Source organism: Carcharhinus amblyrhynchos, chromosome 19, assembly GCF_965287045.1.
Source record: "Carcharhinus amblyrhynchos chromosome 19, sCarAmb.v2.hapA, whole genome shotgun sequence".
NCBI lineage: Eukaryota > Metazoa > Chordata > Chondrichthyes > Carcharhiniformes > Carcharhinidae > Carcharhinus > Carcharhinus amblyrhynchos.
In genome coordinates this window covers 9,946,823-9,972,535 of record NC_137342.1, presented here as the reverse complement: position 1 = coordinate 9,972,535, position 25,713 = coordinate 9,946,823, and the positions used below count along the sequence as shown (strand labels likewise).

Genomic DNA, 25,713 nt, shown 5'->3' with positions numbered 1-25,713 from the left:
CTACACTGTATTTTGCAATGATTCCTGATGATACAAAGCTGTTTGTCACACTGGAAAAATACGTTTTCAAACAATTTGAATCAAGAGCCTTTGAAATCCCTCTGGCAAGTTCACCAGAAACTGGGATGGTTTATGTTGGTTACAGTACTCCAATGGGATGCTTTATTATCAGTGTGATTCATTCTCTATCAAGACAGTTTGCATTGTCACATACCATTGGATTATGATAAACCTGTTTTCTTAGTGAAATAATAACGCTGTGTTTCTCTCTTCTCTCATGAGCAATGGTTTCTTGCTAAGGGCGGCACAGTGGTTAGCACTGCTGCCTCACAGTGCCAGGGATCTGGGTTCGACTCCTAGCTTGGGTCACTGTCTGTGCAGAGTCAGCACGTTCTCCCCATGTCTGCGTGGGTTTCCTCCAGGTGCTCCGGTTTCCTCCCACAGTCCGAAAGATGCATTAGTTAGGTGCACTGGTCATGCTAAAATCTCCTTCAGTGTACCGAACAGGCGCCGGAACGTGGCGCCTAGGGAATTTTCATAGTAACTTCATTGCAGTGTTAATATAAGTTTACTTATGACACTAATAAATAAACTTTAATTTCAAAAAAACTTTTTTCTAAAAATGCACATTTTTACAAATCATCGCCTAAATATTTTGCCAGTTGAGTTTAAATGTGTAGAAATTCCGGCCTGAACATTCACAACAAATAAGGTACACTTTGAAGAGTAAGAGTTTGAGTGTGCTTATACATTAGGTTCTGTTCCCAATCCAAGTGGAGGGTGCCAAATGGAGAGGTGACGTTCTGGGCCTTGTGGCTAAGATCGAGTGTCGTATTGGCAGTCCTGCACTTCATAGAAATCACTGTGATTTCTGTGAGGTTTCACTGAGGCTTCACTTGTAGCAATTTTTCACAAACGGCATCTCGACCTTTTGGCTAAGATGCAAATGAGATCAAGCACTGGAGGGGGTGCAATGCCTGCTCCTATCAGCTTGGATCATGTAGACCAAGCCCGAGACAGGAAGCGGCCAGCGTGTCTTGTCAGCTTGGATCTTGTCAGTAATGTCTCACTGGTTGATATTTTGAATTTGACTTCAATTGGCTAAAGCTAAAAAAAAAAATTCTTGGCCTTTTGGCTAAGATCAAGGATCAGATCAAACCCTAGCTGGGGGTGTAAATCCTTATCTTGTCAGCTTGGATTTTGTTTGTCTCCCTCATGGGGACCATGACTTGGATTCGATTGGATTTTGGATTTAGTTTTTGGAGCAAGCAAGGAATGGATTCCGGTTTGCCCAGTCTACTCTGAGCATTGACTTTGTAACTTTAAGGATGGAGCTAAAATTTATTTTAAAGGCAACAGAAATGTCTCAACCTTTGGATACCTTTGGGTCATGGCCATGAACCCAAAGAGCACCAAATGCACAAGCGATCCCAAGGCCAGCATGATGCCTCCTGGGCTTTCCCATTATCCTTCCCCAACTCAATCAAATGTCAGCTCCCACTGCAGTCAAACGGTCTATCTCACCAAATTAGCATCAAGTTGACCTCTCCGCCAGCAAACATGAATTTATGCTTCATCTAAGAGTCACAGAGGCTGAATCCAAGGAAGTTCTTAAAGACCTGAAGTGCAGGCAGCAAGTGGGGAGCTTCTCCAAGCTTTTCACATGGTACCACGTGGCCAGGGATATGAGAAGGCTCACAAAATTTTGTGGCATTAGATGTTTACGGGGTTTTATTCCCTGTGAACTGGGTTGCCCCGTTGGTAGCAATGCTAACTTCTGGAGATAATATAAATTGACTAAGATTCGTTCAAATTTGATTGGTGCCAATTGGATTTCCCTGCAAATTCATCAAAATCAATTGTAGGGAGGCAGACTAGACTATTAATCCAGAATTAATCGCTAGTCTATTGATCCAGAAACTCCACTAACGATCTGGGGACCTGGGTTCGAATCCCACCACAAACGGTGGAATTTGAATTCAATTTAAAAAATCTGGAATGAGGAATCTGCTGATGAAACCGTTAAAAATTATCGGGAAAAACCCATCTGATTCACAAATGTCCTTTAAGGAAGAAAATCTGCCGTCGGTATCTGGTCTGGCCTACATGTGACTCCAGACCCACAGCAATCTGGTTGTCTCTCAACTGCCCTCAGAAGTGGCCCAGCAAGCCACTCAGTTCGAGGGCACCTTAGGATGGGCAATAAATGCTGACCTGGTCAGCGACGCCCACGTCCCACAAATAAATAATAAAACATTGTGAAGCCAATTCTGTACTCCAGCAAAAAACGTTCCTCGTGGTGTTTCCTCTAATGGAGACTGTGCTAGAGTTAGCCCAGTGTACACACTTGCATGAAACCTGGTAGAATTGCAGCAGACATGGAAAAAGGCTATTTTTCTTCTGCCTGCTCCAATCTTTCATTGTTTTCCAGCTGTTTAATGCTCGATTACCTCATGAGCTGCCATCCGGACCTGTTTGTAGCCAGCAGGATGTGATAGGCAGGTTTGGGATGTTGTTGGAAAGTAGAACAGATTTAAAAACCTCCCCGTCTCCAAACCAGGCCCAGGTAGTTGAGATTAAGCTTCACAGCTGGGCAGCCAAGCAGCCAGTGGTAAAGAGACACTGAAGTACAGCTTCATTCGGCAATCTAAATGTACTGCTGACTGGGGGCTGCAACTGGAAGATTGATGTTTTATACTTGGAACATTCAGTACTGTCTGCTCCATTGGCTTTCAACAGATCCCCAAACAGTGCAACTATCTTTTATTTAGTGTTTATATGCTGGATAAGAGCCCAGACGCTGTTAATCAGCTTGTTTATATTCTGCAGCAGCTGGAGTGGTATGGAGATAGCCACACATGCGCAATTTTCTGTGTCCCGTTGATGCAAGTTACAATTCGGAGTTCTAGCTGTGAGAATGATGGCATCCCTTTCCCCACTTTAAGCTTCTGTGAGAAACCAACGCAGTTACTTCTTACACTTACTGATGATGCAAAGCCGGATGATACAACACCAGAGTGTAGAAGGCTGAGGGGGAGATCTTATAGAGACTTACAAGATATTGAAGGGGCTAGATAGGGTAGAGGTAGAGAGATTCTTTCTGCTTAGAAGGGATAGCAGGACTAGAGGGCATAGCCTCAAACTAAGGGGGGATCCGTTTAGAACAGAGTTGAGGAGGAACTTCTTCTCTCAGAGGGTGGTGAATCTCTGGAATTCTCTGCCCATTGAAGTGGTGGAGGCTACCTCGTTGAATATATTTAAGTCACGGGTAGATACATTTCTGATCGATAAGGGTTATGGGGATCAGGCGGGTAAGTGGAACTGATCCACTTCAGATCAGCCATGATCTTATTAAATGGCGGGGCAAGCTCGAAGGGCTAGATGGCCTACTCCTCCTATTTCTTTATGTTCTTATGTTAGGTTCAGTGAATATTATTGGAAGATGTGATACTAAGGTGGCACAGTGGTTAGCACTGCTGCCTCTCAGCGCCAGGGACCCAGGTTCATTCCCAACCTTGGTGACTATTTGTGAGGAGTTTGCATGTTCTCCCCATGTCTGTGTGCGTTTCCTCTGGGTACCCCTTAGTGTCCAAAGACATGTGGGTTAGGTGGATTGGCCAAGCTAAATTGCCCCTTGCTTGCCCCTTGGCAAGTGTGAGGTGGTCCACTTTGGTAGGAAGAATGGTAGGAAGGACTATTACTTACGGGGCGAAAAACTGCAGCAGGCGACGGTGCAGAGGGACCTCGGGGTCCTTGTGCATGAGTCACAAAAACCCAGCTTGCAGGTGCAGCAGGTGGTCAGGAAGGCGAATGGGATGCTGGCCTTCATAGCGAGGGGGATTGAATATAAAAGTAGGGAGGTCTTGCTGCAGCTGTATAGGGCATTGGTGAGGCCACAGCTGGAGTACTGTGTGCAGTTTTGGGCGCCGCACCTGCGCAAAGATATTTTGGCCTTGGAGGGAGTGCAGAGGAGGTTTCCTAGGCTGATACCGGAGTTGAGCTATGAGGAGAGGCTGAATAAACTAGGCTTGTACTCATTAGAGTTTAGGAGAATGAGGGGAGATCTCATTGAGATGTATAAGATGATGAATGGGATGGATAGGATAGAGGTGGAGAGACTCTTCCCGCTCAGAAAAGACAGTAGGACTAGGGGGCACAGCCTCAAGATAAAAGGGGGGCGGTTTAGAACGGAGTTGAGGAGGAACTTCTTCACTCAAAGGGTGGTGAATCTCTGGAATTCTCTGCCCGTTGAAGTGGTGGAGGCTGCCTCGCTAAATATTTTTAAGACGCGGGTTGATGGGTTTTTGATAGGAGAGGGGATTAAGGGTTATGGCGAGAGGGCGGGAAAGTGGAACTGAGCCACGACAGATCAGCCATGATCTTATTGAATGGCGGGGCAGGCTCGAAGGGCTAGATGGCCTACTCCTGCTCCTATTTCTTATGTTCTTATGTCCATAGATGCACAGGTTAGGTGGATTAACCATGGTGAATACACAGTGTTATGGGGATAGGGGGGTGGGGGGCTGGGTAAGATGCTCTTTCAGTGAGTCGGTGCAGGCTCCATGGGCCATAAGGCCGCCTCCTGCACTGTAGGGGTTCTATGGTTTTAAGAATGTAAGATCTAAACCATTAGCTAATCGTTCCTAACTTAGGAACAAGTAGGGGGAAATACTTGAAGATGGGTTGCCTCAAAGGGAGACATGTGGCCAAGCTTAGGGGAGGGAACAAACTACTTTCCGGGAGCTCCAGATAAAATTACAGAACCGTCTGACACAGAGATGATGGGCCGAATTGCCTCACTTTGTGGTGTCATTACTCAATTATCCTGCACTGATCATTCTTTACTGTTCATGGTGTATTAGAACACCAGCTTTTGAACTTAGCGTTATGGGGACAGTGCAGGAAAATGATGTTAAAATAGAAAATCAACCATAAGTGAACTCAACAGGCTGAAAGGCCAACCCCTACCTGGTTGTCATGTTCCTTGTGCACTGAGATTTGAGGTTGTCTGAAGCAAACATGTTAGCTGAAGCATAGAAATGTCACCTGTCACAGTGCGTTAAATGTAGTTTTCTCCCATTGTTGGTTGCACATAGACATGGGTACATCCACATAGGACGAGGAGATACTTTCTGAGTCACAATCGCGCGTGTGTTTATTTAATCAGTAAAAAATACTGAGGATGCCGGAAAAACTCTGCATCCACAAGGAGAGAAAGCAGAGTTTACGTTTCGAGTGTGTTTGTCCTGAAGGAGAGATGTTAGCATTGCTTTCTCTCCTAATGGACGCTGCCAGGCCTGCTGAGCTTTTCCAGCATCCTCTGTTCTTGTGTCTACTTAATGTTTGTTTTCCCCCCAAAAATATTTGGAGATAACAAGCAAGTTACTCAAGTACAGTTGCCCTGACAGCATCACCTGTGGAGAAAGAATGGAGCCAGCGTTTCGAGTTAGTTCTGATGAAGGGTCATCCAGACTCGAAACTTTGGCTGTATTCTCTCTCCATAGATGCTGTCAAACCTGTTAAGATTTTCCAGCATTTTCTGTTTTTGTTTCAGGTTCCAACACCTGCTGGAATTTTGCCTTGATATTAAAATACAGTACTCTTTTAAACTTTTCATTCTCCTGCTGATTCTGGGATCCACCTAGCTGTCACCTTTACCTGTTAATGCTAAGTTTCTTCAAGATTAGATGCAATTGTTTTATCGAGTTAAGAGGAATGAATCCTAGTGTGATTAATTGAATTTTCCATCACAGCAATTACTTGATTTGAAAATTAACTAGAGTATGAAGATAGAACAACACCTAAGTTTTAGTTGATTTTAATAATTGCATTGTGCTCAGTTGCATTTAGGATTTGATTTGATTTGATTTTTTTATCATCACATATATTGCGATATAGTGAAAAGTATTGTTTCTTGCACACTATACAGACAAAGCACACCATTCATATGGTGCGTAAGAGAGAAGGAAAGGAGAGGGTGTGGAATGTAGTGTTACAGTCATAACTAGGGTGTAGAGAAAGATGAACTTAATGCAAAGATAGGTCCATTCAAAAGTCTGGTGGCAGCAGGGAAGAAGCTGTTCTTGAGTCGGTTAGTACATAACCTTAGACTTTTGTATCTTTTTCCCAATGGAAGAAGGTGGAAGAGGGGATGTCCGTTATGTATGGGGTTCTTGATTTAGACCACAGGATTATTGTAATGTGTGACTGTAAGTGAGATATAATAACAATTCACCTTCACAGTAGTGGAATGTTGCAGGAGCATAATCATACAAGGTGTTAAAAGCTTGGTCAAAGGTTTAAGGTGTGTCTGGATAAGCACAAGAGAGATCGAGGATGGAATTCCAGAGTTCAAGGCCGATCGAGTAATGGCTACTGATGGCAGGGAAAAGGAGATGATGATGCATCAGAGGCTGGAATTAGATGAATGCAAGTTCTCCAGAGGGCGCTGAAGGTGATAACAGAGATAAGACCATAAGCTATAGGAACAGAATTAGGCCATTCAGCCCAACAAGTCTGCTCTGCCATTCAACCATGGCTGATATGATTCTCAACCCCATTCTGGAGAGGGTTTGGGTCATGGAGAGGATTTGGACATGAGGACGAGAACTTTAAAATCAAGGTGTTTGTGATCAGGTTCTCGTATTGTTTAGTGAACACCCGGGTGAGGAGTTAACTGGACTTGTTACTCAGCTACAGACTTTAACACTAGGAATTGATTCAATTCTGTTTGAGCATTCTTTGGTGGATGAATCCTTATTAACTGCAGGAAGAGCTTGAACTATCCATGTTGAAGCAGTCAATATCCACGCACTATGATGAAGAGTTGCATTAAGACACTGGTGGCATGTGTGCCTGGGAGCAAAACATTTCCTTCTCCAGCATCTTGCTCTGAAAATCCTGCTTTTGTACATCTTTAATGCAGTGATTGTTGTTTCTAGCTTGAGGCAACAGACCTTTTAATAAGTGAAATGTCACCTGGAAAATGTATTCGGGAGATAATGGTATGTCAGAGCTAAGCGCGCTTGTGTCTTCTAAAGGAGGTGTTAGCCCACATATATCAATGAGGCCTACGGCTTAATTAAACTCGGGGACACAGATAGGTCACATAAGTGCTTCAAACATCTCTGCTCCCATCAGTAGCAGTCAATGCCACCCTCAGTCAAAAAGCTGCAAAGATGTTTATGCTCCAATGTCAAAGGTCTTATCAACGCTGATCCAATATAAAACTTGGGCAGCACAGTGGTTAGCACTGCTGCTTCACAGCTCCAGGGACCTGGATTTGATTCCCGGCTTGGGTGACTGTCTGTGTAGAGTTTGCACATTCTCCTTGTGACTGCGTGGGTTTCCTCCGGGTGCTCCGGTTTCCTCCCACAGTCCAAAGATGTGTGGGTTAGGTTGATTGGCCATGTTAAAATTGCCCCTTAGTGTCCTGAGATGCGTAGGTTCGAGGGATTAGTGGGTTAAACATGTAGGGATATGGGGATAGGACCTGGGTGAGATTGTGGCTGGTGCAGACTCCATGGGCCAAATGGCCTCTTTCTGTACTGTAGGGTTTCTGCGTTTCTTTCTATGATTCATCAGGAAATTCCCTGTTTGGGGAAATCCAGGAAGGGGACAGATGGTGACCGTTGTTGCGTGAAATTATTTATGGTGTGGGATTTGGAAATGGGGTGAATCGGGACCAAATGAAACATGCAATCGCTTTCTGTCAAAAGTTCCTGTAAAATAAGGCCAAGGTTTTCTGCTGCCGCAACCATTTAGCCCAAGAGTTTCCATCCATTCACTTTATACGGAGGGAAAGTTGTCCACAGGAAGCTCGAGGGCCAGGAACCCAGCCTGGAAAAGTTAATAGGCAAGTACTCCAGGCATCAAAAAGACTAATGGACAAGAGGGCCTGTCAAGCCTGCCTCTGCCATTTAGTTAAGGGGAGGCAATGGTCTAGTGGTATTATCACTAGATTATTAATCCAGAAACTCAGTTAATGTCCTGGGGACCCAGGTTCGAATCCCTCTACGGCAAATGATGGAATTTCAACTCAATAAAAATGAATTATCTGGAATTAGGAATCTGCTGATGACCATGAAACCATTATTGATTGTTGGAAAAACCCATCTGGTTCATGAATGTCCTTTTCGGGAAGGAAATCTGCTGTTCTTACACAGTCAGGCCTACATGTGACTCCAAAGCCACAGCAATGTGGCTGACTCTCAACTGCCCTACAAAGTTAGCTAGGGATGGGCCATAGATGCTGGCCAGCCAGCAACACACTGGTTCTGTGAGTGAATAAAAAAAATTTTAAAAACGATCATAGCTGATCACCTCTCTCAAGAAAGCGCCACTTTCTCTCCATATCCCTTGATGCTATTAGTGTCTAGAAATCTATTGATCTCTGCCTTGAATAGACTCAATGATTGTGTTTCCACAGTCCTCTGGGGTAGAGAATTTCAAAGATTCACCACCCTCTGAGTGAAGAAATTCCTCCTCACCTCAGTCTTCAATAGCCTGCCCTTTATGAAGAGCTTACGTCCTTTGGTTTAGATACACCAGCCAGAGGATACACAAGATATTTCCCCACCCTGTCACAATCTGTAAGAATTTTATAAGTTTCGATCAGTCCAAAGATGTGCGGGTTAGGTTGATTGGCCATGCTAAAATTGCCCTTAGTGTCCTGAGATGCGAGGTTAGAAGGATTAGTGGGTAAATATGTAGCGATATGGGGATAGGGCCTGGGTGAGATTGTGGTCAGTGCAGACTTGATGGGCCAGATGGCCTCTACTTGCATGTAGGGTTTCTATGATTCTAAGATCACCCCTCATTCTTTGAAATGCTTGAGGAAACAGATCCGGTCTTCTCGATCTGTCCTCATAAAAGAATCATACCATCCCAGCGATTAATCTAGACCCTCCGCTGTACCCCTCTAGGGTAAATCTGTCTCTGATTGGACAAGGGAACCAACATTGTACACAATATGGAATTAGCCTTTACCCTAAAGAGGGCTGGAATAATCATACCGTGTCCAATTTTTGAAACTTCCGAGATGATAGCCACAATTCTCCAGCCTCGCACGTTCTGCTACTGCTGCTAGTGAGAATGGAGAATTTGGCACTCAGCCAAATCTGCAGCGGGACTGGAGAATTCCAGCCACTGTATTGACATTGGAGTGTGTAGACTGATTCACCAGAATTACACCCAATCTCGCAGTATTATATCGAGGATAACTTGCGTCTCTTGTGTTGACTTTGAAGAAGTTTCAGGCATGACCTGACTGGGTGTGAGAAAGGATCAGGAGGACACGCAGAGTGATAAGATTTCCTCCAACAGAGCAAGCCAGAAAAAAGGGGAGAGTGTTTTTTTAAAATGAAAGCTAGGCCCTTCGGAAGGGAATTCAGGAAGCAATTTCTCACATGAAGGATAACAGAAATCTGGAATTTTCTTGTCGAAATGCAGTGGATGCCGGGTCGCTTGGAGAGTTTGAGACTGAGATGGATTTTCATTAAGTGAGTGTGTTGAGCAGGGTCTGAAGCTAATTGGGAGGCAGGTAAATAGAGGACAAATTAGCACCCAAGTGGCCTAATTGAATATAGGCTCAGGAGGCCCAATGCCCTACTTTGCTTTCCGAGTTTTTCCAGCTTCTAAATGCTGCCAACTGCTCTGCTGTGTGTTTTAGACTCTTTTCCCCCCAATCCACCCCCCACCCCCCACAAAGTAGAAGCAATCCAACATCATATGCCACAGAATAGGTCCATTTCCGTGCCTTTGTGAAGCTGATTTATGAGTATTTTCAATGTTAGACTGAATGGATAAGCGGTTCAGAAAGTATCGGTGTTGTCGTAAATTTTCAGCCTAGGTTATAGGGGAGTAAGTATTTTTGATAAGATGACACTAACATCAACGTGACCTTAACGCCCACCTTCAAATTAAGAATTCTCACAACACCAGGTTAATGTCCATTATAGGTGAAGGGACAGCGCTCCGAAAGCCTGTGATTCCAGATAAACCCGTTGGACTTTAACCCGCTGTTGTGAGATATCTTACTGTGCCCGCACCAGTCCAATGCCGGCATCTCCACTTCACATCTACAAATCGTCCTGGCCTAAATTTAGCCTCCTCTGGGGATAATTTTCTGGATTACGTTGCAGAGAAGAAAATAATTGCTCCAGAGCATGGTGACTTTTTGCCAGCTGTCCCTAACATACCGTCTAGTTCTATCTTTTCATGGAATCCCTACAGTGCAGAAGGAGGCCATTTGGCCCATCAAGTCTGCACTGACCACAATCATTTATAACCCTTATTTACCCTACTAACCACCTAACACTAAGGGTCAATTTAGCATGGCCAATTCACCTAACCTGCATGTCTTTAACTCTCATTCTATGCTCTTAAAACTTAACTCTAACTCCTTCAACCTTTCTAATAATCCGACCTTCCTCTACACCCTATCTGTGACTGTAACACTATATTCTGCATCCTGTCCTCCTCCCCTACGTACTCTATGAACAGTATGTTTTGTCTGTAGAGTGCGGAAGAAACAATACTTCACCCCAATACACATGACAATAATAATCAAATCAAATACAACATTATTTGAAACCTTGTGCTATTGAGGGAAATGATCGACTGTTTGGTGTTTGTGACTTTTGATGTGATTCTATTCGTTATGTACAGGCTCGAGTACGATCTTGTTCTGTGTGTTCCTCTGCAGGTTATTGAAGGATGGCTTGGCAGACGCTCGATTTAAGGAGAGGTACGGCCAGCTGTTGGCAGCTGTGCTTTGCTGTTCGGGGCAAGCCATGCAGGAAGAATTTGACAAAGAGACCAAGCTCATCGACAGGTTGGCTGAGATAGCGGATAAGGTCGGGTCAGCTGACCAAACAAAGCGCTCGGTGAGTACGAGCAAGAGCTGTCCAATGGCATCTTAGGTGAACGTTCGCTCTTTGTTTTATTAAGTCTAGTTACTTACCCAGGACCTTGGGCTGAGGTCGGAATGAAAGGTAAAGAGTTCTCAATATAAATGGGGTAATTTTCTTGTATTTTTAGTACAAAAACCACAAGGTTCATCACTTTTATTCATTGCAATCAGACTTTTTCCCTCCAACCTCCTCCAGGGGTGAACCTGCTTGGATATGGGCATCAGCTGTTCCCAGTAACCTGGCCAACCAGCCACGCATGTGTCCCCGTTTGGCACATTTTTTTAGTTCGATATATCTGGAGACATAGTTCAGAAAGCGTTAGTGTCATTAATAAATCTTTGGCGTAAGTGATAGGAAATGTGAGGGTGGGGGCTGGATTTAGGTGCAAGTGTTAAAGATGGGAGAGGGGCGGTTTAACTTAAAACAATTTAATTTTCTCCTCTCACCACCCATCAAAAAAGAGAAAGCTATCACCGATCACAGAATCCTACAGTGCAGAAAGATGCCCTTTTGGTCCATCGAGTCTGCACTGACCACAATCCCACCCAGGCCCGACCCCCCATATCCCTACACATTTTACCCACGAATCCCTCTAAACTCAGGGCACTGAGGGGAAATTTTAGCATGGCCAACCTACCTAACCCGCACATCTTTGGACTGTGGGAGGAAACTGGAGCACCCGGAGGAAGCCCACGCAGACACGAGGAGAATGTGCAAACTCCACACAGACAGTGACCCGAGCCGGGAATCGAACCCAGGACCCTGGAGCTGTGAAGCAGCAGTGCTAACCACTGTGCTGCCGTGCCAAAAAGGTGTTTTTGGATTTTTGATTTCCTCCTCTATAAGTGGTGGCGCATTTTCTCCACCCCTTCAGTTTTGGAATGATCCAATCCTGTATTTATAACCCCATTGCAAGCTCCAGATCGGGTAAAATCAGAGGGTTAGGTTATTTTACACTCCCACTCATGGGAATGGGGATTTGTCGCATAGCCCCCAGTATATTCACACAATAAAAGCAGGGTAAGGAAAAGAAAAAGGTTCAGACAAATAAGAATTATTGTTCCGCGTGGGTTCAGAGTCCAGAATAAAAAGTCTGGGGTGTTCCTTCGGAGAGGTTAGCTGGCTGATGTGGGGTTGATCCATTTTTCCAACAGCACTGACTTCCATAATGGGAGAACTCTGTTGAGATGAACCCATCTCGCAGTAAGCACTGGTGCAGAAGCTGAGATGTTCCAGTAGAAACAGTGTAGATAAGATTCAAGCAATTTAAAACCTAGGCTGCTCTTGTTTCTTGCTGCTCTGTTGATGGATGAAGTCAGACTCTAGATCCGCAAGGCAATATTACAGGTTCTGGCAGCTGAAATCATAAGATCACACAGCCCATCGAGTCCGCACTGACACATTAGAAACGCCTGAACTCCTGCCTAATTTCATCATGGGGCGCCACGGTGGCACGCTGCCTCACAGCGCCAGGGACCCGGGTTAGATTCCTGACTTGGGTTGCTGTCTGTGTGGAGTTTGCACGTTCTCCCTGTCTCTGCGTGGGTTTCCTCCGGGTGTCCCGGTTTCCTCCACAGTCTGAAAGAAGTGCTGGTTAGGTGCATTGACACAAACAGGCGGCGGAATGTGGCAACGAGGGGAATTTCATTGTAACTTCCTTGCAGTGTTAATGTAAGCCTACATGTGACGAATAAATAAACTATTTTTGCCAGTCCATTAGCCCTGAATGTGCCAAGTGCTCATCCAGATACTTTTTTAAGGATGTGAGGCAACCCATCTCCACCACCCTCCCCGGCAGCGCATTCCAGACTGTCACCACCCTCTGGGTAAAAATGTTTTTCCTCACACCGCCCTTAACCTCTTGCCATTCTCAATGAATCTGTGTGCCCTCAAGGCTGACCTTACAACTAAAGGAACACTGTTCCTTGAGAGGTTCCATGAAATGTAACTTCCACTTCTTCTACTTGGCTTTAGATAAAGGATTTATATTCCTAGTCTGGATTTCTGAGATGGTTAATGTTGTAACCATCAGGAACCCTTTGTTCTCACTGACTGTTGGTCAGTGCTCTGCTGTAGAAATGTAAAGGTTGGAATCTTATCGCCGTTCACACTGATGAAATTTTCCCATCCTGCTGCATTGAAGGGAGATTTGGCTGTCCACCAAATTCTCTGACCTTGCTACAGCAGGAGCGTGGAGTGTTCTGTGTGATGATCCACAGTACGTAAGAACTAGCAGCAGGAATCGTCCATCTGGCGCCTTGAGCCTGCTCTGCCATTCAATAAGATCATGGCTGATCTTTTTGTGGACTAAGCTTCACTCACCCATCCACTCACCATAACCCTTAATTCCTTTACTGTTCAAAAATTTATCTATCCTTGTCTTAAAAACATGCAATGAGGTAGCCTCAACTGCTTCACTGGGCAGGGAATTCCACAGAGTCACAACCCTTTGGGTGAAGAAGTTCCTCCTCAACTCAGCCCTAAATCTGCTTTCCCTTATTTTGAGGCTATGCCCCCTAGTTCTAGTTTCACCCGCCAGTGAAAACAATATACTCATTGGAATTCAGAAGAATAAGGGGAGATCTTACAGAAACATATAAGATTATGAAGGGAATAGATAAGATAGAATAAATGCTTCTATCTTTACTATTCCCTTCATAATCTTATGTGATTCTATAAGATCTCCCCTTATTCTTCTGAATTCCAATAAGTGTAGCCCCAATCTACTCAGTCTCTCCTCATAAGCCAACATTTTCAACTTAAGAATCAAGCTAGCAAATCTCCTCTGCGCCCCCTCCAGTGCCAGTATATCCTTTCTCAAGTAAAGAGACCAAAACTGTACACAGCACTCCAGGTGTGGCCTCACCAGCACCTTATCCAGCTGCAATATAACCTCGCTGTTTTTAAACTCCATCCCTTTAGCGACAAAGGACAAAATTCCATTTGTCTTTTCAATTACCTGCTGCACCTGCAAACCAACTCCTTGAGATTCCTGCACAAGGATACCCAGGTTCTTCTGCACTGCAGCATGCTGCAATTTTTTACCATTTAAATAATAGCCCATTTTGCTGTTATTCCTACCAAAATGGATGACCTCACATTTACCAACATTGTACTCCATCTGCCAGACTCTCGCCCACTCACTTAATCTATCTATATCCCTTTGCAAACTTTGTGTCCTCTGCACACTTTGCTCTGCCACCCATCTTAGTGTCATCTGCAAATTTTGACACACTACACTTGGTTCCCAACTCCAAATCATCTATGTAAATCAAAAACAATTGCGGTCCCAACGTTGATTCCTGAGGCACACCACTAATCACTGATTGCCAACCAGAGAAACACCCATTTATCCCCCACTCTTTGCTTTCTGTAAGTTAACCAATCCAATATCCATGCTAATACATTAACCGTAACAACATGCACCTTTATCTTATGTAGCAGTCTTTGGTGCGACACCTTGTCAAATACGTTCTGGAAATCCAGATATAACACATCCACAGGTTCTCCATTGTCCACTGCACATATAATGTTCTCAAAGAATTCTGCCAAATTAGTTAGACATGACCTTCCTTTCATGAACCCATGCTGTGTCTTACCAATGGGACAATTTATATCCAAATCTCTCGCTATTTCTTCCTTGATGATAGATTCAAGCATTTTCCTTTCTATAGAAGTTAAGCTAACCAGCCTATAGTTACCTGCCTTTTGTCTACCTCCTTTCTTCATCAGTGGCATTACTTTTGCTGTTTTCCAATCTGCAGGAACCACTCCAGAGTCCTGCAAATTTTGGTAAATTACCACTAATCCATTTGCTATTTGTCCCACTATCTCTTTTAGTACCCTGGGATGCATTCCATCAGGACCAGGAGACTTGTCTACCTTTAGCCCCATTAGCTTGCCTAGCACTACCTATTTCGTGATAATGATAGTTTATAGGTTGTCACCTGCCATAGCCTTCCTGTCATCAATGTTTGGCATGTTATTTGTGTCTTCCACTGTGAAGACCGACACAAAATACCTGTTCAGTCCCTCAACCACCTTCTCATTTCCAGTTATCACATCCATCTTCTCATCCTCTAAAGGACTAATGTTTACTTTAGCCATTCTTTTTCAATTTATATATTGGTAGAAACTTTTACTATCTGTTTTTATATTCTGAGCTAGTTTACTCTCATAATCCATCTTACTTTTCTTTATCGCTTTTTTTATGGCTTTCTGCTGACCTTTAAAGATTTCCCAATCCTCTAGGTTCCCACTAATCTTTGCCACTTTGTATGCTTTTTCTTTCAATTTGATACCCTCCTTTATTCCCTTCTATATCCATGACTGATTATCTCTTTTTCGACTGTCCTTCCTTATCAGTGGTATGTACTTTTGCTGAGCACTGAAAGGTCACTTTGAAAGTCCTCCACTGTTCCTCAATTGTCCCACCATAAAGCTTTTGCTCCCAGTCTACCTTAGCCAACTCCTCCCTCATCCCTTTATAGTCTCCTTTGTTTAAGCACAAGACACTGGTATTGGATTTTACCTTCTCACGCTCCATCTGTATTTTAAATTCAACTGTACTGTGATCGCTTCTTCCCAGAGGATCCCTAACTGTGAGATCTTTCATTGTTTCCATCTTGTTAAACAGGATCAGATTTATGCTACCTTGCTCCCTCATAGGTTCCATTACATACTGTTCAAGGAACCTATCGCAGATACGTTCTATGAACTCCTCCTCAAGGCTGCCTTGACTGACGTGGTTTGACCAATTGATATGTAGATTAAAATCCCCCATGATAATTGCTGTACCATTTTTACCAGTTATTTCTTTGTTTATTTATTGCCCCATCATTATTTGGTGGCCGATGCCTATCAGTGACTTTTCCTCCTTACTATTTCTAATTTCCACCCAAACGGATTCAACCTTTTTTTTCTATAGAACCTATATCATCCCTCACTACCACCCTGATATCATCCTTAAATATCGGAGCTACACCACCTCCCCTACCTTCCTGTAGGTCCCTCCGAACAATCTGATACCCCTGGATATTTTACGTAGAACGTATCTGCAATAGCTTCCTTGAACAGTGTGTAATGGAACCTACGAGGGAGCAAGGTATCCTAAATCTGATCCTGTTTAACAAGTCATGACCACCCTGCAACCATGTCTCCAGTTCTCGACATTCACCAGCTGCACTGTCTTCTTTTACTGAAGAATTTTGTTTTCTACAATGACAGTGCACAGCCAATGCTTAAATCCCATAGAATCTGCGACCGATCATGAATTGGTTTTGATAATTAGAAAGGTAAAGTTGGCAGAATCCAGATGACCGCACGCTCCATCCCCTTTGACTGGTGATGATTTAACTTGAGGATCAACACACCACAGGCAAGGGACAAGGTCTTAAGGCGGGATCTGCATGAATAACCTCATTGACCTTTTAATGGATTTGCATCCAGGTTCTCTGGCTGAACTCCTGCACCCGCTGTGACTAATGCTGAAAGTGCACCCTCCTGCCTGCTAATTAAAATAATTACAATGTGTTGCCGTCACTAGACATGCTGCTGTGGGTGTGCACACATAGGGAGCGGGTGTAAAATCATGAGAGGCCAGCCTGAGCTAAAGCTCACTAGAACTACTTAAAACCTGCCTGCCCCACTTAAAGAGGAAGAGAACTGCGGCTGCAGCAGGGGCTGGAAGTCATTCCAAAAGTATTTTGCCATGGAAAATGCTCAACATTGCAGAGAGGAAGCTCCAAAGCTTTCCAGCTCTGCACTGGAGGCCTTGGCACAAGAGGTGGAGATGAGGAGCGATGTTCTCTATCTACTACAGGGGGCAGGGGTCAAGGCCATCTTTGAAAGGCAGTGGGAACTGATAACACTGGTGGCAGTTGGTTCAACTGGAGAACCTGAATGTAATCCCATAAAAAATATCAGTGGCTTCACAGGAATGGTCAATGACAATGAAAGTATCTTCAAATCCCATATCAAGCCAACTGTTCATTTGTGGGGCCTGGGCATCGCTGGCTGGCCAGCATTTATTGCCCATCTCTAGTTGCCCGAGGGCAGCTGAGAGTCAACCGCATGTAGGCCAGACCAGGTTAGGACGGCAGATTTCCTTCCCAAAGAGCTTTAGGGAACCAGATGGGTTTTTCTAACAATCAACAATGGTTTCATGGTCATCAGTGGATTCTTCTCTCCAGATTACTTTTATTGAGTTTGAATTCCGCCATGGCAGATGGTGGAATTCGAACCCGGGTCCCCAGTACATTAGCTAAGTTCTTGGATTAATTGTCATTAAATCAATAATGGTCATTAATAAACCAGGCCATTGCCTCCCTCTGCACCACGAGGCTCACATGATACCCATTCCTTAGCTTTTTATTGGTTTATAGCTTTTATTGGTAGAGGGATTGGATTCAGAGCCGTGAGGTCATGTTGCAACTGTACAAAACTCTGGTGCGGCCGCACTTGGAGTGTTGCGTACAGTTCTGGTCGCCGCATTATAAGAAGGATGTGGAGGCATTGGAAAGGGTGCAGAGGAGGTTTACCAGGATGTTGCCTGGTATGGTGGGAAGGTCTTATGAGGAAAGGCTGAGGGACTTGAGGTTGTTTTCATTAGAAAGAAGAAGGTTGAGAAGTGACCTAACTGAGGCATACAAGATGATCAGAGGGTTAGATAGGGTGGACAGTGAGAGCCTTTTCCCTCGGATGGTGACAGCTAACACGAGGGGACATAGCTTTAAATTAAGGAGTGGTAATTATAGGACGGATGTCAGAGGTAGGTTCTTTACTCAGAGGGTAGTAAGGGCGTGGAATGCCCTGCCTGTAGCAGTTATGGACTCGGCAACTTTAAGGGCGTTCAAATGGTCAGTGGACAGGCATATGGATAACATTGGAATAGTTTAGGCGAGAGGGTCATTAGATTGGTTCCACTGGTCAGTGCAACATCGAGGGCTGAAGGGCCTGTACTGCGCTGTAATGTTCTATGTCCTTTCAACACCTACTGGCAATCCCTCCAATGACTCGCGCCTAAATCCAAAACATCACATCATCCTTGCACCTTCAGCACAGCTACATTGTGCCACACTCGCCAACACACTTCCCCCTCTCCTGCAAGACAAGTTGGCAGGAGCTACCCAGCAAGAGACAGGCACCAGGCGAATAGCTTTGTGCTTAAAGTTTCATCCTGCTGTAAACTGCCTAGGTTTTGTTTCCCTAGAAACAGAGTTAGTGGAGTGGTTATTCGTGTGTGAAGGCAGCTGTACCTAGCCTGGAACAAAGCCATGCTTAGATAAGACCTTCCAACTGTGGGAGAAATGCTTTAAACTAATAACCATACTTCTAAGCTGTGTTAGAATTTTCAGTTAACCTTGTTTAATTGGGATACTTGCTTAAATGTGAAAATTAATTGGTATGTAGGAATAGAATAGGAATTAGTTCAGTGAATCACCATGGTTCAACAGTCTGGTACACACACAAAGGACAGATGGGCTAAATAACTATTATGTTAAAAAGCCTTCTAAACAGCTTTGGGGACAAATAAATGTGATAGACAGATACAAATTTCTGATTGTTAGATTGCCCTCTGGAGATGGAAGGAGACCTCAAGAGGATGGAAATTATTAGGGAAAACAGCTTGAGATGAGATAATGATAAGCTGTGTAAGAGCTTGATTGATCAAGAGTGGGAGGTACGTGCAAAGTCTTAAGAAGTAAAGGTTAGCATTAAAGAAGGGGTTTCACCCCAGTGGTTTAGACAAAGAACTCAAGACTTTATTGGATCATAAGATCCTGTAAATAAATCATCCTTGTCCACCCCCGAAAAAGGGTATTAAGATGAAGCAGACAATTGAGACAGAGCCTCAGGGTAGATCCACACTTGGCACTATTAGGTGGTTTGAAAAATCCACAAAGATGTAAAACACCAAAAAGTAAATGCAAAGAGAAAGAAAGCAAAGGCTGGTCGTCTATGCAAGTCATCCACAAGACCATCAGATGCAGGAGCAGAATGAGACCATTCAGCCCATCTAGTCTGCTCCACCATTCAATCGTGGCTGATATGATCCTCATCCCCATTCTCCTACCTTCTCCCGTAACTCTTGATCCCCTTATTGATCAAGAACTTATCTCTGTCTTAAAGACACTCACTGACCTGGCCTCCACAGCCTTCTGTGGCAATGAGTTCCACAGATTTACCACCCTCTGGCTGAAGAAATTCTTCCTCGCCTCAGTTCTAAAGGAGTGTCCCTTCACTCTGAGCTTGTGCCTTTGAGTTCTAGTCTCTCCCACGAATGGAAACATCCTCTCCACGTCCACTCTATCCAGGCCTCTCAGAATCCTGTAAGGTTCAATTAAATCTTTCCTCATCCTTCTAAATGATACTGAGTATAGACCCAGACTCCTAAACCCATCTGGTTCACTAATGGACTTTAGGGAACGACATTGGCTGTTCTTTCCTGATTTGGCTTATATGTGACTCCAGAGCCGCATCAAATGGTTGGCTCTCAACTGTCCAGTCTGACCTGGATCAGTGCTCACTGACTGTCACAGTCATTCTTTTATAACTAGTGTGTCATATTCCATTTTAAACTCTGACTAAACTCCACACTCCCATCATTTGATTTGAAATGATTTATTCCTGTCGCACGTATTGGGGTATAATGAAAAGTTTTGTTTCTTGCGTGCTGTCCAGACAAAGCTTGCTGTTCACAGGGAGAAAGAAAAGAGAGGGTGCAGAATATAGTGTTGCAGTTACAGATAAGGTGTAGAGAAAGATCAGCTTATAATATAGGAGGTCCATTCAAAAGCCTGATGGCAGCAGGGAAGAAGCTGTTCTTGACTCAGTTAGTACATGATCTCAAACTTTCATAAGAAGGTGGAAGAGAGAATGTCCGGTGCGTGTGGGGTCTTTGATTATGCTGGCTGCTTTGCCGAGGCAGCGGGAAGTGTAGACAGAGTCAATGGACGGTTAGCTGGTTTACCATTCTGATTTCAGTTGATCCCGATTGATTAGATAATTGATAAAAACAATTTGGAAAAGCCACCACAGCACAGATGCACGGCCTTATCCTGACAGAGAAGACAGTGGTTGCCGTTCGAGCAGCCATTGCTGAGACGGCAATTGGCAATGAGACTGAAACCATTCAAGATGGCACTATTCTGACAGCTAATCCTCCCTTCACTTCCCATTCATTCCAGACTCTCTTCTCATTTCCAAGCTCCAGGTAGTGTTAACATATGGTGTAACCCGCATCTCTTGCTTCCCACCACCCCCAACTCCCCCTTTACTCTCACCTCAACCTGACCCTTGTATCTTCCGCCTTTCAAATATCCAAGAATGACCAGCTGGTCAGACTGCGGTGCAGGGGAAAGGTTTGGGAGAGGAACGATACCATCATTTGCCCTCACTCTTCAGCTCGGACACTAACACTGTGCGAATGTTAGAGGATTCACTTCAAAGCAAGAGTCTGCATGTTGGGAGAGTCCAGACAAGGGCCAGTAGCCAGAGCAGGGAACGAGGTTCAAGCTCACTGGAGGACAAGGTCAGCCAGGAGTTCTGATGCAGAGGATTGAGATTGGGACACCCAGCTGGAGATGGCTGGTCAAAATGATCGTGGAAGGACAAGGATTGTTGGAGAGTCCTGCACCAGCCTGGCACAGGGCTATGTGCAGAGCTTGGCGTCTATGTATTCCAGTATGGCTTATTCCATTAACACACACAGCATACCCAGCCTTTGTTGCAGCCTTTGATGGCTGAAGGCTCTGTTTTCATTGCAACACAGACAACCCAGCACCTGGATGTTACAGTGGAAGACCAGCCTCTAGTTAGGCAAGCTGAGCATGTTGCTGAGGCAAATTCTCACCACCGCCAGCCTGGCTGCAAGATGCCACAAGGGGGTTGCAGCGTCTCACACAATCTGTCCTCCAACGGGTTACTGGGACCAATGCCAGTGGTAGGTGCTCGATGATGTGCAGTTAGAATCGTAGGACCCCCTACATTGCAGAAGGAGGCCATTCAGCCCAGCGAGCCTGCACAACAAGAATCCCACCCAGGCCCTATCCCTGTAACCCCAAGTATTTATCCTGCTAATTCCCCGACACTAAGAGGCAATTTAGCATGGCCAATCCCGCACATCTTTGGACTGTGGGAGGAAAGCGGAGCACCCGGAGGAAACCCACGCAGACATGGGGAGAATGTGCAAACTCCACACAGATAGTCACCCGAGGCCAGAATCGAACCTGGGTCCCTGGCACTGTGAAGCAGCAATGCTAACCACTCTGCCACCTCTGCCTCTCTCATGATGCCAACATTCGTGTTCCTAGCACTGACACGCTGCCTGTATCCTTGCAGTTGACTATCAGCCATGCCAAGATGGTGCAGCCTGAATCTGGGCTTCCTAGGACCAGAGTGCCAGAGCTCCAAGGACTTCTCCAGTGAAAGAGCTCAGCTGGAATATTGTGTACAAGGAGGTTCGCAAAAATAGTTTCAGCGATGAGAATTCAGTTATGAGGATGGATTGGAGAGGTTGAGTTTGTTCTTCTTGGGGAGAAGAAGGCTCAGAGGAGATTTGATTGATATGTTTAAAATCATGCGTAGATTGGACAGAGTGGATAGAGAGGAACTGTTCCAGCTCGTAAAAGGATCCAGAACGAGAGGGCACAGATTTAAGGTGATTTGCTGAAAAAGCAACTGCGATTTGAGGCGAACTTTTTTTCACACAGCGAGCGGTTCAGGTCTGGAAGTGTGGTGGAGGCAGGTTCAATCGAGGTATTTGAGAGGGCATTAGATGATTATTTAAAGAGAAACAATGTGCAAGGGTACAGGGAAGAGGCAGGGGAATGGCACTAGGTCATGATACTCCATTGGAGAGCCAGTATAGACACAAGGGACCAAATGGCGGCCTCCTTCTGCACTGTAGCAGTTGTGTAATTCTGTAGTTCGATGTTTGTATGCAGTATGTCATGGTTTGATCTAAAACTTTGGAAGTTTTTTGGTTTCTTTAATTTTGGCATTGTGGTCAATTGACTGTTGTGATGGTCACTAATAGAGGGGCGATGAGTTTGGTGAATGGAGAATGTTAGTTTATTGGTCTCACATTAGATGAAACAATCCAGGCTGTGGAAACATCATTTAAGCACCTCGATGATCTGCTCGCTTTCGTTTTGCATGGCAGCATTGTTTTGTTACACGCACGGTGGCACAATGGTTAGCACTGCTGCCCCAAAGTGTGAGGGACCCAGGTTCGATTCTGGCCTTGGGTGACTGTCTGTGTGGAGTTTGCACATTCTCCCCATGTCCACGTGGCTTTCTTCCGGGTGCTCTAGTTTCCTCCCACAGTAAAAGGTATCCAGGTTAGGTGGATTAGCCATGTTAAATTGTCCCTTGATAGTATGTAATTAGGTGGATTAGCCATGGAAAGTGCATGGTGCTATTGAGGTAGGGTGAAGGGGAAGGCCTTGATGGGATGCTCTTTTGGAGAGTGGGTGCACACTCAATGGGCCGAAAGGCCTCTTTCGACACTGTAGGGATTCTGTGGTTCCCATCTGTATGTGGGCTGTGCCCCAGAGGCATGAGCCACATGGTCAAAGGACAGTCATTGCCACCTACTATCTCTCCTCTGATGTATCTCAATGGCTCAAATACAGATGGCACAGTGGACAGTCAGAGTGCCACAGGGAAGCCTGCAAACTCTGCTTGTTTTTCTGGACAAGAGAGAATAGAGTGCATTCAGCTCTCTTCAAATATAGACCCTCAATGACCTCTCTTACATAGAATTTGAGGGTAGAAGTGGAAGAGTTATTGCCAACTGCAGCCTGGAAGAAAGTAGACACTTGTTTGGGTGGCATGGTAGCTCAGTGGTTAGCACTGCTGCTTCACAGCTCCAGGGTCCTGGGTTCGATTCCCGGCTCAGGTCACTGTCTGTGTGGAGTTCGCACATTCTCCTCATGTCTGCGTGGGTTTCCTCCGAGTGCTCCAGTTTCCTCCCACAGTCCAAAGATGTGCGAGTTAGTTTGATTGGCCATGCTAAGAAATTGCCCCTTAGTGTCCAGGGATGCATAGGTTAGAGGAATTAGTGGGTATGATATGGGGGTAGGGCCTGGGTGGGATTGTGTTCGGTGCAGACTCGATGGGCCAAAGGACCTCTTTGTGCACCGTATGATTCTATGATCTAAATAGTTAATGACTGCAGTCACATTCAAAGCCATTGTCAATTCCATCCTCACCCCACTCTGATGTAATGTTTGTAATTGCAGCAGTTTGGCAGCTTTTAGTGAGGACATTCTTTGTGAATCATATAATCATAGAATCCCTACAGTGCAGAAGGAGGCCATCCTGGCCAATGAGCCTGAACTGACAACAATCCCACGCAGGCCCTATTCCCATAACCCCACATATTCACCCTGCTAATTTCCCCGACACCCGAGGGGCAATTTATCATGGCCAATCAACGTAACCCGCACGTCTCTGGATTGTGGGAGGAAACCAGAGCACACGGAGGAAACCCACGCAGACACGGGAAGAACATGCAAACTCTACACAGCCAGTCACACGAGGCTGGAATCGAACCCGGGTCCCTGGCGCTGCGAGGCAGCAGTGCTAACCACCGTGCCACCCACACGGAGGGGAAACGTCTGAAAGACTGTTCCTTGCTGAGATTCAGGTAGAAAAATTGCAGTGGAAGTGTGCAGACACCCATTGTGGATTGACGTTTATAGCACCGAATATTACAGATGCGAAGGAGCCACATTTTGCAACCTGTGTTAGAATTGTTCAGTATTATTTGCCCTTTTCTCCCACACGACTTTTCAAAGTATATACATAACTTAAATCTCTACTGTATAATACTTAAAAATCTGACATCTGCATGCACTTCCTGTCAGTTTTTCTCTATTCCCAATTCCCATGTCCATGTGTCGTAATATAATTACACCCTCTTCCCAGTGAAACTTTCATAATATTAATCCACACGTATATAATGGAAAAGTTTTTCGATTCCTGGAGCACAGGTCATCGCTGGGTTTTAACCTCGAGTTTCTCATTGCTGTTCATAAAAGAGAAATGTCCAGCTTTTTTTTCCTGGTACTGTGATTGTTTTAGTTACATTATTTATTTTCTGCATAGAAATAAAGAACGATTCTTTTCCATTTACAGTCTTTACTAATGAAAGAGATTGAAAAATTGGAGAAATTCTTCTACCAGGAACATGTCTGTCGCCTGCCGTTGAATCCTGCGTTTGCAGTCAAGGGCGTTGATGCCAGTGTAAGTTCACACACACACAGAAATGGTGACGTGTTTATAAAGATGACCCAGGTCGACTGGATTATTGTATAAATTGAAGGTAGGTGGGCGTCGCTGACCAGGCCCATCCTTGGGAAGGTGGGGGTGAGCTGCCTTCTTGAATCGCTGCAGTCTTTACCCCTGAGGTGTAGGTACACCCACAGTGCTGTTAGAGGGGGATTTCCAGGATTTTGCCCCTGCGACGGGTAAGGAACCGCGATATATTTCCGAGCCAGGATGGTCGGTGGGGTGGGGGGGGTAACCTCCAGGTGGTAGTGTTCCCAGGTATCACATGGTAGTGGCCACAAGACTGCAGATAGAGTCATAGAGGTTTACAGCATGGAAACAGACGCTTCAGCCCAACTTGTCCATGCCACTCCTTTTTATTGGAAACCCCTAAGCTAATCCTAATTCCCTGCATTTGGCCCATATCCCCCTCTACCCATCATACCCATGTAACTGTCCAAATGCTTTTTAAAGGACAAAATTGTACCCACTTCTACTACTGCCTCTGGTACTTGTTCCAAATATTAGTAAGGAGGACTTTACAAGGTCGATAGAGCTGGGTTTGCCTTTGCCTTGGTTGTGTTCAGTGCCTGGGTCGATGCCAGGTGTTCCTTACGATTTCATTCCTTGCTGCTTTCTTTGTACTGGTGACACCTGAGTGGTTTGCCAGGCCGCTTCAGAGGCTGGTACAGAGTCAACCACATTGCTGAGAACCTGGAGTCACAGGTAGGCCAGACCGGGTAAGGAGCGGTAGGTATTAGTGAACCGAGTGGCTCTTTACGACACATGGCAATGGTTTCATGGTCATCATTCAACTTTTAATTCCAGAATTTATTGGATTTAAATTCCATCATCTGCCATGGTGGGATTCGAGCTTGGGTCCCCAGAGCGCTGCCCTGGGTCTCTGGATTATGAGCCCAGTGATAGTACCACTGCTTCCCCTATGCAAACATTTGAAAGTCTTGACTGAACTTCAAACTATGCAGAATAAATGTTATTTATCGACCTGTTATTGTTGGCCCAGCATGAAGTTAATGACAGTGAAATTTGAACCCATTGCAGGCTCCTTCTCTGACAACCAGGCTTGAGGGACTGCTCTTCAAACCTGTCTCTGCTTTCCCTTACAAGAGGTTCCCACTCCTCGTCCCAGCTCAGGGCTACGGTGAAGCACAGTGGCTCAGCTTAGGGTCTGCTCCCCCTCGGAGAGCCTGGAACTCTAATTTCCCTCATCGATGTTGTAGGGGGTAGGACTCTGTAGAGTGCAACCACTGAACACCCCCCCTCGCTACTCTTAGCTTCACTTCACACCAGTCCGCACATGCCCCTCAAGGAGATCTGGCCCCGAGAATGTTGCAGCACAGTGTCAGCCCATACCTTGTTGGCATTCATAGCGGAATCAAAGGCACTCGATAAGGAATGCAGCACTAGTTTGCCGGAGAAAGTGTCTAAGGCAGAGGCAGGTAAGCGCAGGCCTCTTGAAAGAGGAAGCGTAGTCACTATGATGCTCCATGGAGCAATGAGCAAG

At 45.1% G+C, this 25,713-nt stretch overlaps 1 protein-coding gene across 4 annotated transcripts in view; it reads left to right on the top strand.

The window, feature by feature from the left end:
- The window catches only part of LOC145355302 (phosphatidylinositol 3-kinase C2 domain-containing subunit gamma-like), a 232,168-nt gene that overhangs the window by 128,817 nt on the left and 77,638 nt on the right, over window positions 1-25,713 (top strand). For all 4 annotated transcript variants that reach the window (XM_080207240.1, XM_080207237.1, XM_080207238.1 and 1 more), the window contains 2 exons: window positions 10,706-10,886; window positions 24,057-24,164. In XM_080207240.1, coding sequence (XP_080063366.1) covers window positions 10,706-10,886; window positions 24,057-24,164 — 289 coding nt within the window. The remainder of the gene's footprint in view (window positions 1-10,705; window positions 10,887-24,056; window positions 24,165-25,713) is intronic.